This window comes from Lissotriton vulgaris, chromosome 2_1 (genome assembly GCF_964263255.1).
Source record: "Lissotriton vulgaris chromosome 2_1, aLisVul1.2, whole genome shotgun sequence".
Taxonomy (NCBI): domain Eukaryota; kingdom Metazoa; phylum Chordata; class Amphibia; order Caudata; family Salamandridae; genus Lissotriton; species Lissotriton vulgaris.
In genome coordinates this window covers 1,739,525,050-1,739,542,175 of record NC_141687.1, presented here as the reverse complement: position 1 = coordinate 1,739,542,175, position 17,126 = coordinate 1,739,525,050, and the positions used below count along the sequence as shown (strand labels likewise).

General features: G+C 45.2%; 1 protein-coding gene across 1 annotated transcript in view; it reads left to right on the top strand.

Annotated features, from left to right (window-relative positions):
* Positions 1-17,126, top strand: part of LOC147733211 (mucin-5B-like) — a 1,334,855-nt gene that overhangs the window by 66,572 nt on the left and 1,251,157 nt on the right. Inside the window, exon 4 of the mRNA XM_086956056.1 lies at positions 14,555-14,695. Coding sequence (XP_086812182.1) covers positions 14,555-14,695 — 141 coding nt within the window. The remainder of the gene's footprint in view (positions 1-14,554; positions 14,696-17,126) is intronic.

The window sequence follows — 17,126 nt, the reverse complement described above, 5'->3', positions numbered from 1 at the left end:
TCACTGTACTACTGTGTATATTTACAAATGCTTTTGAAATACAAGCTCAAGTTTTATCATCTGAGGATTTGCAATCAGTAAAAAGCTTTTTCTCATGGACTGAACCCTTTTAGTTATTTGGAAAAGTTTTTCCGAATCTCTGAATGGGTTTACAATTAATTAATAAATCAAATTTTTGAACGAGCATCCTTTCCAAATTATGAATTGTTAAGCTGTGTATCAGTGGTTTCCAACCCTAATACCAGTTGCAAATTTGGGAAACATGGTGTCAGTTTCAGTGGGAGTTAGCAGAGGTCTAGGAGCCCAATGCTTACTGTCACTCCAGTTTTTTTTAAATGGAAACTGTTTTTCTTTTTCAAAGCATCCCTGTTTCCTGTAAGAAACATGAGCGCTTTAAACAAATCAATTTTGAAATAATTTGACAAGGATGGAAGTTTGCTGTTCTTTTTAGGCCACTATCCCTGTGCAGGTAGTGAATTTGAAAGAAGTTGCTATTTGTGACCTTTTCATGAATAGTAGCAAGACAGGTCATTCTGCTTCCCCTCTTCAATTCCTTATTTCGAGAACCAACTTATTAATACATAAAATAGATACCTGGTCATAAAAAACTATTGAGGAATTTAAGACCGCTTTTAGCAACCAGAACTATAGTACATCTGGCCCTCGGTTCTCTCTAATGGGAAACATCATTTACCACTCAGTCACTACCACAACCTACCTTCACAACACACTCCCTACTCCAACTGCGATGTTACCATTATCTCCTTTGCCATGCAAGTCATTACAACATCTTGCTTTAGGGTATGCATTGGTGGACTAGTGTTGGATTTTGAGTTTGACACCTGCCCTTCTGTTACGTCGACTGGCACTGGAATAATAAGTTACACTATTCCAAAGCCCTGCAGCCCCCTATCGCAATGGTAATGGAATGCATGGTATTGTCGCATGTCAGGGTAGGGACCGAGTTGTAAAGGCATGCGTGGTAAATGCATGCGGGGTTCCGTCATACAACCATGTAGAATCCCCCTGGACTTCCCAAGTTCTGCAAAAGCTTTTTTGCATGGTTCGTCTAAGTGGTCTAGGATGTTTAGAGATTTTAGTTTAGGAGTAATTGTTAAATGCATAACATAAAGAAAGTGAAGCCACAAATCATGCCTGGTATTACATCGAAAAAATCTTATTGCAAGCCTAATAGGGCCCATAATTTACTGCCATACAAATGCTTTATATCTCTGGGACACGAGGATCCCGCTAGAGGAACCAATAGTACTATAGTATTGTAGAAACAATTCCCTCCATCATTAAAGCTTATGTGGCTTAACTGAACACACAACCTATCAGGCTTCACTTTCTTTATGTTATGCATTTAACAATTACTCCTAAACTAAAATCTCTAAACATCCTAGACCACTTAGACGAACCATGCAAAAAAGCTTTTGCAGAACTTGGGAAGTCCAGGGGGATTCTACATTGGACTTCGGGTGGAATTGTGAAGTCACAAGTTGGCTATGATTGGCAAACTAAATTTGGCACTATATACACTAAGAAGCAAAAGAGGGAAACATAACAAGGGCACCCTCCACTCAACAAATCATATGTGCAAAAATACCTTGGTATGGCACACACGTAAAATCCTTTTTATATGGGCTTTCAGGTCCACTTCATCGAAGATAGTGCTGTCTCTAGTGTACATGGAGAAAACCATCCCTGTGTGTATGTTACTATCAAAAAAAGAACAGAAACACATCCGGTGCTGAGGGATATATAGAGCTATAAAACACTTTAGAAGAAAACGTAGGGAGTGCCTTTATAAAAAGGATTTGAAGTGTGTGCTATACCAAGTTTTTTTGCATAATACACTAAATTTGGCACACTACATACTGTCATCTTCTTACAAACAGAACAATGTGCATATTACAGAAATACATTCCACAGAACTTTGACTCTGACACCACTTTTATAATGAATGGTAAAAAAGAGAAAGAGATGCTCATACGGCATAACATTTCTGATCATATGGTGTGTTAAACATTAACCTGCATCATGGACTGCCTGTCCTATTCGCTTTTTCAGCCAAAAAGGAGGCAAATATTCTTTTTAAATGGGTTGTGTAGGAAATTACCATATTTTTCATGGTGGAGTTCAAATGTTTGCCCTATCTTTTTTTGCTGGCTCTACAGCTGTGCACTTTACACCTGCTAACCAGTATTAGGGTGCCTGCGCTCCTCTTTAAACATGTTTGAATTGGCATAACACTTACTGGCATATTTAACTTGTCTATAAGTCCCCAGTATATGGTACAACGTGTACCCAGAGTTTGTACGATAACTGTCACTAGTTGACTGTAGCACCCATTGTTCTATGCACTACACGGGCAGTGCAAAAATGACTTTAGGCCTAGAATTGTAGCCCAACTGAAGCTGTTTTTCAACTGCAACTCACCCTGCCAAAATAAGCACTTTCCTAAAGCTGTTTAAACTTCATTTCAGTCATCTCTAAGTAGGCCTTTTTGCCCATAAAATAAGGTGCATGGTATTTAAAGTTGAACATGTAGAAAGTTAATGTTAAACATGTCCTTACAGTGACTAGCACTTAAAAAATATTTTTTACTGTAGCAAGGGTGGCTATTCCATAGAGAAACACAAGGATGCAATATTGAATTTAAAAATGCTACCTTTGGCTAGGAAACAACTAGAAATGTCCTACTTGGACTCCTTGTAGTCACATGTAGTTCCGGAAAAAGTAAATGAATAGGAGAGAAGGGCTGCTTTCAAGCACGGGGTCCACAATGATCGCTCCTTCAAATGCGGATTAGTTCAATCCCCTGAATTGCCCAATCTTTCCTCTCCATTTAAAATACAACCTACTCCTCTAGTCAGCAGGGGGTTGAGCTCCTTATGTCTTCCAAATTTCGTGATGTGTTTTCTGTCTACTTGTCAACGTGTTTCACACTGTCTTATGTATGCTCCCTATTTGTGAATTACTGGCTTATTGACTATGATTGTTTTTTTTTAATCTGTTTGGTTTTTAGAAAAATGTAATTTGTATTGGGTTTAAATTTCTGCTATAGATAAAAAAAACTAGAGGATTCACTTTGTGTTGTTTAAGTACATCTCTATAATTGATTTATATGCTACTTGTGATCTTTATAAAATATAGCATTAACAACCTTATCAATTGCATATTGCTGTTGTATTACATTTTAGTAGAATTGGGGGTGATAAAGGTGTGATTTATGAGGTTGAGAAATGCAAGAGCTTGAATTAATTGATGCATCATTTATTGAACCCCAAGGGGAGATTTTATTTAATGATAAGATGTCAGATGTCACCTGGACAGGCCCCTTCCTCTTTATTACCCAGTCAGGCACACACCAATCCCAGTAGAGAAAGACCTGCCTCAAGAATTTGTTTAAAGTGACCACAGATTAGGGTTTGCACATTTCCTTGGTCAGACCACTTGGGTGGGCATACACGCGTTGCACAGTAGGGGATTTAGGAACAGAGGGGCACTGTGGAAATATATGCAGTACTTAACACAGGAAATTATGAAAAAGTGTGTAGGGTTATCCCTGAAAACATTTACCCTCTTGGTTATTGAGAAATCAGGAACCACCCTACCCACAAGCTAGTGCCATGAATGTGGCATCCCTAGTATCCACTTCAGAACAATACTGGACTTGAGAAAGATCAGAAGAGGACTGAAATTGCTGTCTGAGATCTGAGAAAAGCCCTTTTAGACTATACATGCTCTCTCTTGTTCCGAGAACAAAGAAAATGACATCTGGGCCATAAGCATGACCTCCTTCTCAAGCTATAAGGAAATAACAGCTACAATAGGCCTTTCCTGCAACTGCCCAGTTGCAATTTCCAACAGGACCTGCCCTGGAACCTGCTGTTGGCCTCTGGTAAAGCGAATCTTGACCCCCATGTGCTGTTTCTGAGTTCCTGGATCCATTTGCTGTGCCTGGCGGTACTTCTCCAACCACCCTTGAAAACCGGAGTCTTAGAAACATTTTAGCTCCATAAATCTCAAGAGGACCAAGACAAATCTGTAGGAAAGTACCCCTTTTTGAGTGGTTGCCCCCTCTTTGTGCCTAATGTTGATGTACTTTGACTGACTGTGCCCTGAGTTCCAGCCAACCAGGTACCCAGGGCCTATGTTCTTTCCCTAAACTTTACTGTTTCAAAACCCAATTGGCAACTTTCTGGCCACATGTAAGTCCCTTATGAATTGTACCATAGGTAACAAGGGCACTGTGACCAGAGAAGAACTCTAGGGCTGCAGCACTTATTGTGCCACCCTCAGAGGCCCTGTACCTCTACACACACACACACTGCCATTGCAAGCTGTGTGTTTTGGTGCAGAACAAAGGGAAGAGTCAACATGGCACAGAGTCCTGTGTGCCATGCCTACATCCCACTGCCCTGGCATAGGTAAGCGATCCCGCTAGCTGGGTGCACTATGCCAGTGGTGAGGGTACAGGTGCATGAGCACTGTACCTTTACAGTGTCTAAGTCAATTCTTAGACATTGTAAGTGCAGTAATGCCATAAAGAGTATATGGTATGGGAGTTTGTCTTTACGAACTCCACAACACCATAATGTCTTTATTGAAACCTGGGAAGTTTGATATCAAACATCTCAGCCCATTAAACCCACACTGATGCCAGTTTTGGAGTTATTGGACAATGCACTCAGAGGGCATCTTAGAGCTTCCCCCTGAAAAACAACACCCCTCTAGTGACCTGTCTCAATGGCTGCTCACCAGCTCCCATCTTCAGGCATTGCTGGACCCCTGGGTCAAGAGCCTGTCACTCGTGGGATCCTGGAACAATGCACATCCTGGGACGAGGTGCAAAGCCTACTCCCCCTGGATGGGCAGGGTCCACAATGGGGAAGCTTCAAAGGCTTGCAGCCTTTGTGAGCGACCCCCAGCCATTTGCTGCTCCCAGCAACCGACCCCCACTGGTTCTGACCTCTGCTTTGGGTGAGAGAATCAGAAGGAAAACCCAGTTTGGAGGAAATGTGTGCTCACCTTTGCCAACCCCACCCCTCAGGTGGAGAAGGGTGAAGTGAAGTACATCTCTCAGTACCCGTCACCTTGAAGATGGGGCACCCAGTCAACCAGAGTGAGGTTTATGCCCCCATCCCACTGTAGGGTAGCATAATAGGGGTTGTACCTACTCCAAGGAAGGGATCCATTGTTCCATGACCACATCCTACACCCTGCTTCCTCTGAGCCACTGGCAGTGTAGTTCTTCTGTTGGGCATTAGGCCCGACAGTGCTGACCTTGACCCTAGGAGCTTTTTGATCAAGTCACCTGGTGTCTGCTGTACCAAACTCACAACCTTACTTAGCCCATTGGTAAGCGTGCGGTCCCTACACACCTGGTCACCTTTAGGGCAATGCTGGTGTGATTTGAGTGTCCATCTGACTGAGCCTTAAAGTCATGGATGCGTAACCTCATTTTTGTTCGTGTAATACTGGAAAACTGTAATTATACTGCAAAACACATTACCTCCTTTCCTTCCTCTTAGGAAATGTACCAGTGAGGTATCTAGAGATATTTCGCTGTGTAAGAAAAGTAATTTTGACTGTTTACTTGCCAAAGTTTACAAACTGATAACAAAACCCAGTTAAGGACAAATTTGTATTTGTGATACCTTGCCTTTGAAAGTACGATTATACATAGGATTTGGTTCTAGTAATAAAATACAACTAAAATAATATTTATGTCTATGAGTGTGTGATATCATTTCTTGCCTGAGTGTGTACAATAAATGCTCAACACTACTCTTTAATAAAACCTTACTGTTTGCCCACACTACAACGAATAGAAGTATGATGTTATCTACTTTTACCCCTGCCTACCTTTTGGGTTCCACTGGACTCTGTGCACACTATACCTTACTTTGGTATAGTATATACAGAGCCAGCTTCCTACAAAATCTGCCATGCTGGTCTGATTAATTGGATTGCAGCTATTGTTTTTGGGGATATTATACTATAGTAAACACATCTCAGCTATTCAGAAATGATTGACAACATTAACTGAAATTTTGTCGAAGCTTCATCATACTGCATAGTGAAGTAAGCCGGCTGTTCAAAGCTGCCATTCCGCCTTTCACTCTACACGATCCAAGGGGCCCATCTTTCAATAACAGCAAGATATACGCCTGCAGGAGGGTGCAGCAGGGGTCGCTTAGAACTCATTCAGGGGGTTATGAGGGGTCATTGGATTCTCTTTCCTCATCCCATGGACCACCCATTTCAAGGAGAGCCGTTTTTGGGTTGCACTGATTGTGCACTACCTCTATATGGCACACAGTCAGAGTGCCTCCTGACCTCCTCTTTGCCTCCTTATCCATCTCTGTAATAAGACACAAGTGGAAAGGCTTCTTTCATTTGCATGAGGTCATGCATGCTCCCATGCAAATGAGTGCGTGCCAAACTAAAGATCGGGGACAGAGGCCATGAAAGCATCTGCAGCCCTTTTTGTTCTATCGAAGTACCCCAGGGGTGTATAAAGAGCATTGTATGGTATGGTATCACCCGGGCTACCTCTCCAAACTACTGACTCCATACCAGCTGACAAGACTCAAAAGGGTTGCCTCCCCCAAACCATCTCAAATTATTCTTGAAACAGTTTGGGGCAAAGCTCTGTATGATCAGGGTTTGGAAGTTGTTGCTGTTGCTTCTCCACAATACACACAACAAAAGTTCACTTGAGAAACGTTTGATTCTCTTCTTCTTCTCCTAGGCCTTTACCAATGAATAACATTAATAACAAAATTAAGAATTAACAAAATATATGACTATCCTTATGATTAGGAGAAGATTAATTGCAATTAGAAGTGTGGATAGGTCCAAAGCTAGGAATGTGCTTCATTTGGATTTTATAGTTGGAGTAAGGGTTACATACAGAGATAGAATTGCCATGTATTTACTTCATTTTGCTAATTGCTATAATGGTCACTGCAGTGTGAAATACTGTTATGTTAATATTGTTCAGTCATTCAGGTACTTCTTTTTTGAACACCTGCTACATCTAAAGTCACCGGGCCGGATCACAAAGGTCAAATAAGACTAAAGTCTAACTTTACGAGTTTCGGTATGCACAAAGGGCATTTGCTACTAGTAAATTCTCGTTGTGAATACTAGGAGATATATATTCCCCAGAACGGGTAATAATTATCACCAACCTAGGTTAACGCAATTTTACATAACGCTGTTTATCGGGGGAAACCAACGCTGTGTTAACTGCATATTCTCAACACGCCGGCAACAGGTGATATTTTCCCAATAACGCATCAAATGTCCATGTTAAAATTACTGGGATGCCGATGAAAAAGGAAACCTGAATGTGAAAAAATTTGCAAAAGGCCCAACAGTGATAAAAACATCGGCGATATGCAGCGCCAGACTTGCAACTCCCACGTCATGCAGGAAAAATCACCATAAAAGCTGCAACAAAAAAACCCTAACTACTGAGAAGAACCAACGTGGAAGCTGGAGCAACTACAGAGGCCAACCAGAAACCCACAAACCCCCCGGAGGACCAGCCAGGGACCTCAGGGAAGGAGAAGGGCAAGAAGAAGAAAAGAAGAACCTGTGTTAAGTCCGCAGGAAAATAAGATCCTCATTACTAAGGTGATAGAGCACTACCAACAACTGTTCATCACCTCCACTGTGTCATTGGCAACTAAAAATGCAATATGGCAGTCCATCTTGGCCAAAGTGAAAGCAGTCGGAGTGAAGTGCCAAGTGGTGCTGGAATGATGTGAAGCGCAAAACCAAGCTGAAACTCGCTAACCACTGGAAAGCAGCAATGCAGAATGGAGTTGGGAGTCCAGAGTCACAGCAAGAGCTGGATGAGATGGAGGAAATGGTGTCCACAGTCATCAGTGGGGAGACAGTGGCAGGAGTTGGGGGACTGGACACTGCTCAACATGACCTGACCCAACAGCAACAGGATGAGCAACGACCAGGGACTTGGGGGGTATGGGGGAGATGGGCACAATGGCACACATGCACAATTAAGTATAACAGTGCACACCCACAATGAATCTGGAGCATGTTCCTGATCTCCTTGGCATACTGCAGCACACATAGAAACAGCAAGTAAACCCCCGTGGACAATTTGCCAAGATGGGGCCCTCCACAGACATCACTAAGCTTCTGTTTAATATCCCAAAGAGTTTAAGTGTCCGGCAACCTCTTCGTTCCCTACACTGGCTTCCAGTTGCCCACAGGATTCAATTTAAAATCCTTGTCCTCGCCTACCGAGCAGTCCACCAAGCTGGGCCAGCCTACCTGGGAAAAAGATTCTCTCTATATGTTCCCAACCGCCCCCTCAGATCATCTAACCTGCATCAAATGACTGTCCCAAAATTCAAATTCAGTAGGCTTGGAGGCCAATCCATCTCAGTCAGAGCGGCGAGAGCATGGAACACCCTTCCGCAGCAGCTAAGAACAGCCCCATCCATCACTCTGTTCAAGAAGGGACTGAAGACCCACCTTTTCAACATCACTGTATAGAGGCCCCTCTGCCCAGCCTCTCATCCTTTTTGCGCCAGGATACTATTTTTTAGTAACAGAGCGCGCTACAAAAGCCTTTATAATAATAATAATAATAATCTCACAACAAACCCATGCACATGTGCTGAACCCAGCAAAGCTGCGGGTCCATCAGCCACACTGACAATGGAAGTGACCAAGTATGACGATTAGCATGGCTGCTGATTAATTATCATAACATGCTGCACGCCACAACACTGAGGTGACTGAGTGTGGACCACATCCGTAATGGAGCAGGTCACATCCACATGCACAAACAACCCTTGACGTCATCCCTCTTAATTCTATGTTGCTCATGTTGTGGGATTTGAGTCACGGGGTACATCTCTGCATCAGGGTGGTTCATATCTGACCCCAAATGACACCATTTGATGGTGGATATGTACAGAGGTCACATATCCACCATCTTTTTGCTATTCGTGAGACTGTTAGCACTTAGGGGCCCATTATGATCGCGGACGGACTTGAGTCTGTCCGCGATCACTGAGTAGGAGGGAACCTCCACGTGGCCTGCGGAGTTTCCTCCTGTGCAATTAGGATGTGACCGCCACCATGGCGGTCACATCCTCTATTTTAACATTGCGGCGGGTGCGGCTTCAAGCTGCACCCGCCGCAATGTTAAAAATGCATGCAATGCATTTGTATGCAGAAAGCGTCAGGCACCGTGCGGTGCCTGACGATTTCTGCATAAAAATGCAGGGGGGTACCATAGGTACCCCCCATGTGCACCCCCCAACCCCCCCCTTCACCCAGGGGGCCCGCAACGGGCCCCCACAGTGAAGGTCTGTATGCTTTTCCACCACGGAAAACCCACCGCGGAAAACCCACCGCGGAAAAGCATATTTTTTTGGGCATCCTAATATGGCTGGCGTTGTCTGAGAGACACCGCCACCATATTAGAGCTTTTCCACCACAGTTGTAAGCAAACCGCGGCGGAAAAGCTGCAGACTGAAACCAGGACCCACCAGCCATCCTAATGCGGCGGTGGGTCTTTGGTGGGGCCGCTGCGGTTTTTCCGCATCCTGCGGGCCGGCGGTGGCTTCCGCCGGCCCGGAGGATGCGGAAAATCCGCAATCCTAATGTGCCCCTTAATGTTGCACTTACACTTGTCAGAGTGATGTGTCAATGCAGAGGACTGACATGCACACAAGGAATGTGTGTTGCAATTCATTTATTTGCAGATGCTGTTCATGTGGTCTTTTGGTAATGTTCCATGATTGCTAAGGACAGTCACAATGTGACATGCTCATACAAAGACATTGTTAATGATTGCGTTCCGTTGGGCAATTCCTGCTGCAGCTGCAGTGGTCCACCTGCCTCATCTTCCTCATCATCGTCCGGTGCATCTGGCACTTGAAACCTTGGGGCATTGGTTCATACACATATGTTGTGCAATACACAACATGCAATGATCTTCCTGCACACAATTTCTGGGCTGTACAGGAGTCTTTCACCTGTGATGTCCAGGCAGCCGAATTGTGACTTTAACATGCCAAATATGCGCTCAACAATGTCCCTGGTGCGTTTGTGTCCAGGATGTCAGGGCTTGGATGGGTGTCATCCACCACGGGCAGAGTGCATATCCTTGATCACCTGTGAGAGGTAAGTGTGATTTGTGTAAATTGGTGGTTCTGTATGCTGTGTTGTCAGACTTAAAGGTTCTGAGGATTGTGATTTGTGTGACTTTGGGATTCAAGTATGCCATGTATTGCTTCTGGCAAATGTGTGGGATCAATGTGTATGACATAGCCTCACAGCTGCTCCTCCCTCCACCCGAGCCTATTTACTTGTGTGTGCTGCGTGGTGGCAGCACTTGCACTCGTACAGCACACCATTGTTATGCCTGTCTGCGCATATCCATAAGCCTGACAACAACACTGTAATGTGGGTCGTTGAAGGTTGGCGGCCACGTGTGTGTAGGCCTATGGTAAGGATAGGGCAGACACAGATGTAGGGTTCAGGTCTGGCTGAACCTGCGCTGCAATTGAGGCTAGGCCTTTGGCTTCTGCTGTGGCAATGAAGATACACACACAACAGTTGGCATGTATGAGCCAAGACCCCGAGCTGTCTTGTGCTGTTTTATTTATCCATTTGGGCGAGCCTTCCCTCTGGGTGCATGCTACATTGCAACATTGTCAATTAAGGGCGGGGTGGCGCTGATACTACAACAGAGACACACGCCATAGTTACTTTTGATGCCAGGTCCCAGAACTGGACCGTCACTCAGCCCAGAACTGAATGATGCCCTGAACCCTGATCTGAACCACGCCCAGACCCCAGCCCATTCCTTCAAACTCCTCACACACCTGCGCATGGGCTGCCGCTGCCGCGTTGGGATGTCGTACGCTTCAGAGTACGGCTCCAGGCGTTCCACCCAGGCTTTTCAGTGGGCTGTCTGGGATGGGGTGGCCCCATGATTGTGAAGGGCTTTTGTGGCGTTACAGAGGACATGCTGTTGGCTGCTGGAAGCGGACTTGTGGGGTAGCCCCATGGTACTATGTCTTGTGATGCACAGAGGTAGTGGCACCTGAGGCACTGCGTCTGGCTTGGGCCCACCACCATGTGGCAGTGACTTGCGGTGCACTGAGGTAGGCCCACCGGAAGAGCTGAGCCAGTGTGCAGCCTGGGATGATGCAATAGGCATGGAGGTCGGGACTGGATTTGATTTTGTGAGACCTGCTGGACAGCAGTTTAGGCTAGAGGGAGCAGTCAGCACACACAGAACTCCGCGGTGCCGCAGGGTTCATTGGGGGCCTGTTGTGGGTGTGCAGCCTGCGATGATGCAGTGGCCTGGAGGCTGGACGGTGACTTGCGGTGCACAGAGGTAGGCCCACCTGAAGAGCTGAGTGGGTGTGCAGCCTGTGATGATGCAGTAGCCTGGAGGCTGGTTGGTGACTTGCGGTGCACTGAGGTAAGCTCACCGGAAGAGCTGAGTGGGTGTGCAGCCTACAATGATGCAGTGACCTGGAGGCTAGACTGTGCCTTACGGTGCACTGAGGTAGGCCCACCGGAAGAGCTGAGCCAGTGTGCAGCCTGCGATGATGCAATAGGCCTGGAGGTCGGGACTGGATTTGATTTGTGTGAGACCTGCTGGACCGAAGTGTAGGCCAGAGGGAGCAGTCAGCACACACAGAACTCCGCAGTGCCGCAGTGTGCACTGGGGGCCTGTTGTGCGGAAGCCAGCGATCGGCTGAAGAGGCTGCCAAATTTGCGTGCCTCGGGTTTGAAGATTACAGCAACACATAGTGTGCCCTCTTGGAGACACGCCAGTGGTGGCAGGTGAGCAGTGAGGCCTGGGTGCCGGGGTGCGCAGGGCAGGCAATCATTGCTGGACGCCAGACCGTCTGGTGACCAGCGGGCTGGGTTGCAGCAGGTGCACAGGATCACGCAGGCACCACCGGTCATGGCGGCTGTCACACTGCAGGGTGAGGGGAGCCGTCCTGGCAGACACACCCCTGCAGGTGATGAAGAGATGTACACCGGGTAGCGTGTGATGTAGCCACCTCGTTGCCGGTGTTAATTTGTTCCATTGAAGGTGGTCGGCCACTTGTGTGTAAGCCTATGGTCAAGATATGGTGGACACAGAGCCACATGCAGTGGTTACTTTAGTGGCCATCCTGGAAGTGAACCACGCCCAGAGCTATTTGTTCACACTCCTACACTGGACTGGTGTACGCCGGCTCATCCCACTACGCTTACGCTTACAGGGGGGCGACACAGCTACATGTCTACCCCACTGCCTGAGGTAACATGGTTGCGTCCACTGTCCACAACACTACAAGCACCAGCAGTATATGTCCACATGGAAATGTCTGTGCTCTGCATACTCAAGACTGTCCAGCACATCAATGCCACACTTGCCATTGTGTACATTCTCATTCATGGGTCCGTTGCTTCGCACATTCTTGGTTTCCACCTCTCCCCACATTCTGCAATTGTGTGGCTGAGGGGCTATGCCTTGGTGGATGGTTTATCTACATGTCTGGCCCCTGTTACCACAGTTACTTGTGTTGCCGTATCTGGTAGGTGGACATGTTGGTTGGCATGTTGTCTGTGATTTTGTTATGTGTACCGTTGTGAGTTGTATGATTGTGAATTTGAGGTGTGTGGTCTGTTTCGTTGGTACTTACCAATGAGCAGTGCATTTCCATAGGTGCCATCCTGAAAGTGCTGGTTGATGATGGACTTGTCGGAAGATGTAGGAATCATTTACACTGCCTGGGAAGTTGGCGAAGACAATTGGTGAACAGACCCCAGTTGTCCACTATTGCCTGCACATTGATGGAATGTGTGTGCTTTCTGTTGCGGTAATTCTGTGCAGTGTCAGCAGGGTGCACAAGTAGGGCATGTGTGCAGTCAATTGCCCCCAACATGGGCGGGAAGCCAGCTATGGCGTAGAAGCCTTGCTTGGTATACAGCTGTTCCTGCGCAGTGTGGATGAAGTGAAGGTGCTGGGGTATCAAGCTGATGATGGCATCCAAGGCAGGTATGAGGAACTTTGATAGGACTGGCTGTGAGACTCCTCTGACTCTTGGTTGGAAGGTACCAAAGGCCAACAAGTGCAGCACAGCCATCAGCTTTGTCTCCGGGGATGTTGGTTGTCCGCTGTGTTGGTACTGTCAGCCTGTGGGCAATGTGGGTCAGGATGCGGAGGATGGGTGTCCTTTTGAGCCTGTAGTGGGCAATGACATCCTCTGGAGTTAAGTTTCTGAGGCTGGTGCGATTTCGGAAGGTCCGCTGTATTGTTCTGCGCTGCTTCAGTGGTAGTCCGAAGGGGGGTAGTCCTGGGGGTGGGGGTAGTCCTGGGGATGGTGGCGGTGGGTGTTGCGACCCTCTTGGGTCTCCAAGCTGCATGAATATTAGCTCCATGGCATTTGTTGGTCTTCAGATATGGCACTGGGCTGGTCTCCCTTTATACTGCTGGTTTTCATCCTACCTAAGAACAGAAAAACACAGGTCTTCAGATCATACTGCTAACATGCCTTATCACCTGTTTTGGGCCCGAATCGCCAATCTGGCTGGTCGTTGAGTATATTACGAAGTGGTGTTATTTTGAGTATTTGGTCGGGAACCCCACTCTGCATATGATTAGCGCTAGTTGTCGCTGTCAGCCTTGCCAATGTTTTTACTGCCAGCTATTTCAAGTAAACCGACGATGTCTGCTGTTAGCGCAGGCTTGTGAATAGGGCAATAAATCTATTGCCACTTTCGTGGTGGAAAAGTGCTGCTTAATAGGCGATGAGTCCTTGAGAATATGCCCCTAAAAGTCGTAAAGCTAGACTTTCTCTCAGTTTACCTTTATGAATCGGGGCCAAACTCATCACAAATCAACAGAACCAAAGATAAATAAGACCGGTCCATGCCGATCTCTGCATGTTTTCGAAGTGCTTCACTAAGAGATTCAAGCTGCTTCCAGCAGCCATAATCTTTGGGTGAAATGCCACGGTGGGTGTTCAGGAATATCTGTCCTGACTTCAACACATCTCTCATTCAATAAACGATTCGCTCGAATGTGTATAAAAACAGTGACTTTGAATGATAATCTCTGCAGAATTCCTCTGGCTTTTTATGAGCAGCAACCTGTAGGTTAACTTCCAAATCTTACTACTGCCCCAACCGCCTCCTAACCCCTTATGTGTTCAGGATGGCCCCCGGCCGTCCTACGTCACACTGGGCATGTGCTCAGGACGGCCTGGGGCCGTCCGAACGCCGCTGATTCCCGAGCGCGGTGCAAATTCCTTGCCTGTGTGGAAGAATTAATTAGTGGGCGAAGTTTGGGTGGCCCCAGCCGTCCTGAGTACACGCCAGAATGACGTAGGACGGCTGGGGTCTGTCCTAAGCACGCAAGGGGTTGCACCCCTTCAATTAAATCCCCACACCGTGGCAGAATTAGCACCGCAGTTAAGGGGTTAAAGTATGTGCCTAGGGCCAACGTGTGCGCTCTTTTTAACATGACCTTTTGTCTCTCCTGCAGAACACGTCTCCATATCAAAACCCTCCACCTCGTTTGTGCATGTCGCATTGACTCCCCTTGACGTGCATGTGCTGATACAAATTCAACCCACCTTTCAGGTCTTTATCACCGTGACCTCATCGTTTAAGGGAAAAACTGCGGGTAAGTGATTTTGCTCTTATGTACGTGACCAAAGGAAGCACAAGCAATGAAGTATCAAAATCAGTATCATTGTTCAACGAAATATGCAGAATGGGGAAGGTATAAAATGCTGTTTTTATGTGCTTACAACTGATTAGTGGACCATGTATTGCTTATTATTATTTAGCAGTTGTAACATTTTGACCCACGTAGGTTTTTTTACGAAATTAATCCATTTGCTTTAGAAATCACAGACGCTCCTTTAGAAAGAAACACATTAAGCAGATACTAACGAAAAACGATAAGCCTGGCATGGGATCTGAGAAGTAACCTTTCGGTGACAGCAAGAGTTTGTGCCCTCAACTAAACAAAAGTTCACAACAAATATATATTAAAAGGTGTGCCTTTTTATCCTCCGCATAACAGCTATTCTTCACAATCTTACTTCTCAAAAAACACGGCCTTGGAGGCTTATTTACAACAAAGTAACGCAGCCCGGTCATGCAAGCCATTTGGCTGCGCCGCACTGCGTTACTTTAGAAGCAAAGGTATGCGTCATATGTACAATGATATAACAAATCCCTTTGCTCTCCCCTCGCTGGCGCACAATTGGCTGCAATACTTCGATGCTGGCCTCCCAAGGGTACCTGGATTGTGGGGATGATTGTTGTTGTGCAGGAAGGGACAACTTCCTGCACAAAAAAAATCCCAAGAGGTGATTTCCTCTTTCTATGTGTGCTGCATAATGAAGCATGCATATAAAAGAGGATAAAACTAGAAGAAATGAAAACATTTCTTCTCTTTGCATCTCCCTACTCCTCCCCTTGGGAGGCGTAGCATTGTGACACATTCCCAGGTTTATGAAAAGTTGTACATCTGGGAATGCGGCAGAACCCAAAGGTGTTGATGCGAACACCCACAGCAATACTCATGACATTCCCCTTTCATGCGAAGTGCTGCATGAAAAGAGGCCGTATTTACAAGGACACAAAAAGCCACGCAGGGTGGCTTTACCTTTCCTTGTAAATATGGTGCAGCAAAATGTGCCTCTGGTGCCTCACAAAAAGTGACGTACCTGTGGCGCAAGGTACTTGTAAATAAGCCCCTTGGTGTCTTCCTCTTTCATATAAAAGTGATAGTAAGGTTTAAGACATTAGGAACACAAATTGAATCTTTAGTGCAAAATTGACCACTCCAAATAGCAGTTGTAATGTTTTGCAAACATTTATTAAAACCAGTTAAATGTATGTCAGATTAAGAAAATGTTGTAGGTCAGAATGTGCACAAACAAGCAGAGACATGTTATCTATCCTATGGTGCGCAAAAAATAAGCTGGTTGCCATGTTTCCTTTCTGCTGATCAGTGATCAGTTATTGACAACTGAAGCTGTAATGATGTCCTGCATTTAGATGTAAAAGAGCGAGATCTGTAAGAGCCCAGCTGAACAATCGCCTTTCACAGTTAATGCTGTCTCCACAGTACATATTGTGATGTCATAGCTCAACAGTTATAACTTATTACATTTGAGCAGCAACACCAGTCCCTTATTACAGGTAACTGGAGGCATTACAACTTGTCTATAATATATTTAATAAAGTACCCCCTGCCATAAATAATAAGTATACTGCAAGTCACAAAGTATTTGTAAAATATGTAACTGTGCAAACTGGAATCAAGCATTTATTTTATTGTTGAACATGAGATCCTGTGTGAGTGGGAGATTTTATATTGCAGTCAGGGCTGTTTCAAAGTTGTTGTGGTTTAATAAGCAGTTGTTGGTGCTGTGCAGAATAGTACTTTTTAGTATTGGGGCTCTTTTTACTTATGGGTATTTTTTTTCACTCTCCATGTATTTTTATGTTTATTGATTGTGTTTGTAATTGGATTATAGTCATTTAAATAGACTCATGTCTATATAAACAAACCCTTTGACTGACTGCAAGTCACCAAGGAGTTAGTTCCATGACCATACAGAGAAACAAGCCAAAGGTAGAGGTCCTTCATAAAATTATGAAACTCTGAAAGAAAGATCATGTTTGCAAACATGAAGTATGAAAATACAATCTCTAGTGCAAAATTAAACACATCAAAAAAGCTTTTAGATATTTGTTGCAAAAAGATATTTGAATAAGTTTAATATCAGTCAGATTTAAATAAAAACGGGCAGTAGCTTAGAATGCAGAAAGATTCTAAACTTTCTAAAATTTCCAAAGGAGTGCAAAAATGTAAAATTTTGCCAATAATATCTCCTTTCTGTTTGTCATTACACAGCTAAAAACAGGGAGCAGAAGAGGAAAAATATGTTTAATTTTCATTCATTAAAATGTTCTTTAAATATGCTCTTTGACCCGAACTGCCTTTTCTATCTGCTACTGGCTCTGGCAGCAGGCATTGCGACGAAAGAACTCATCTGTAATAACTTATTACAGTTGAGCTGCTACATTATTTCTTT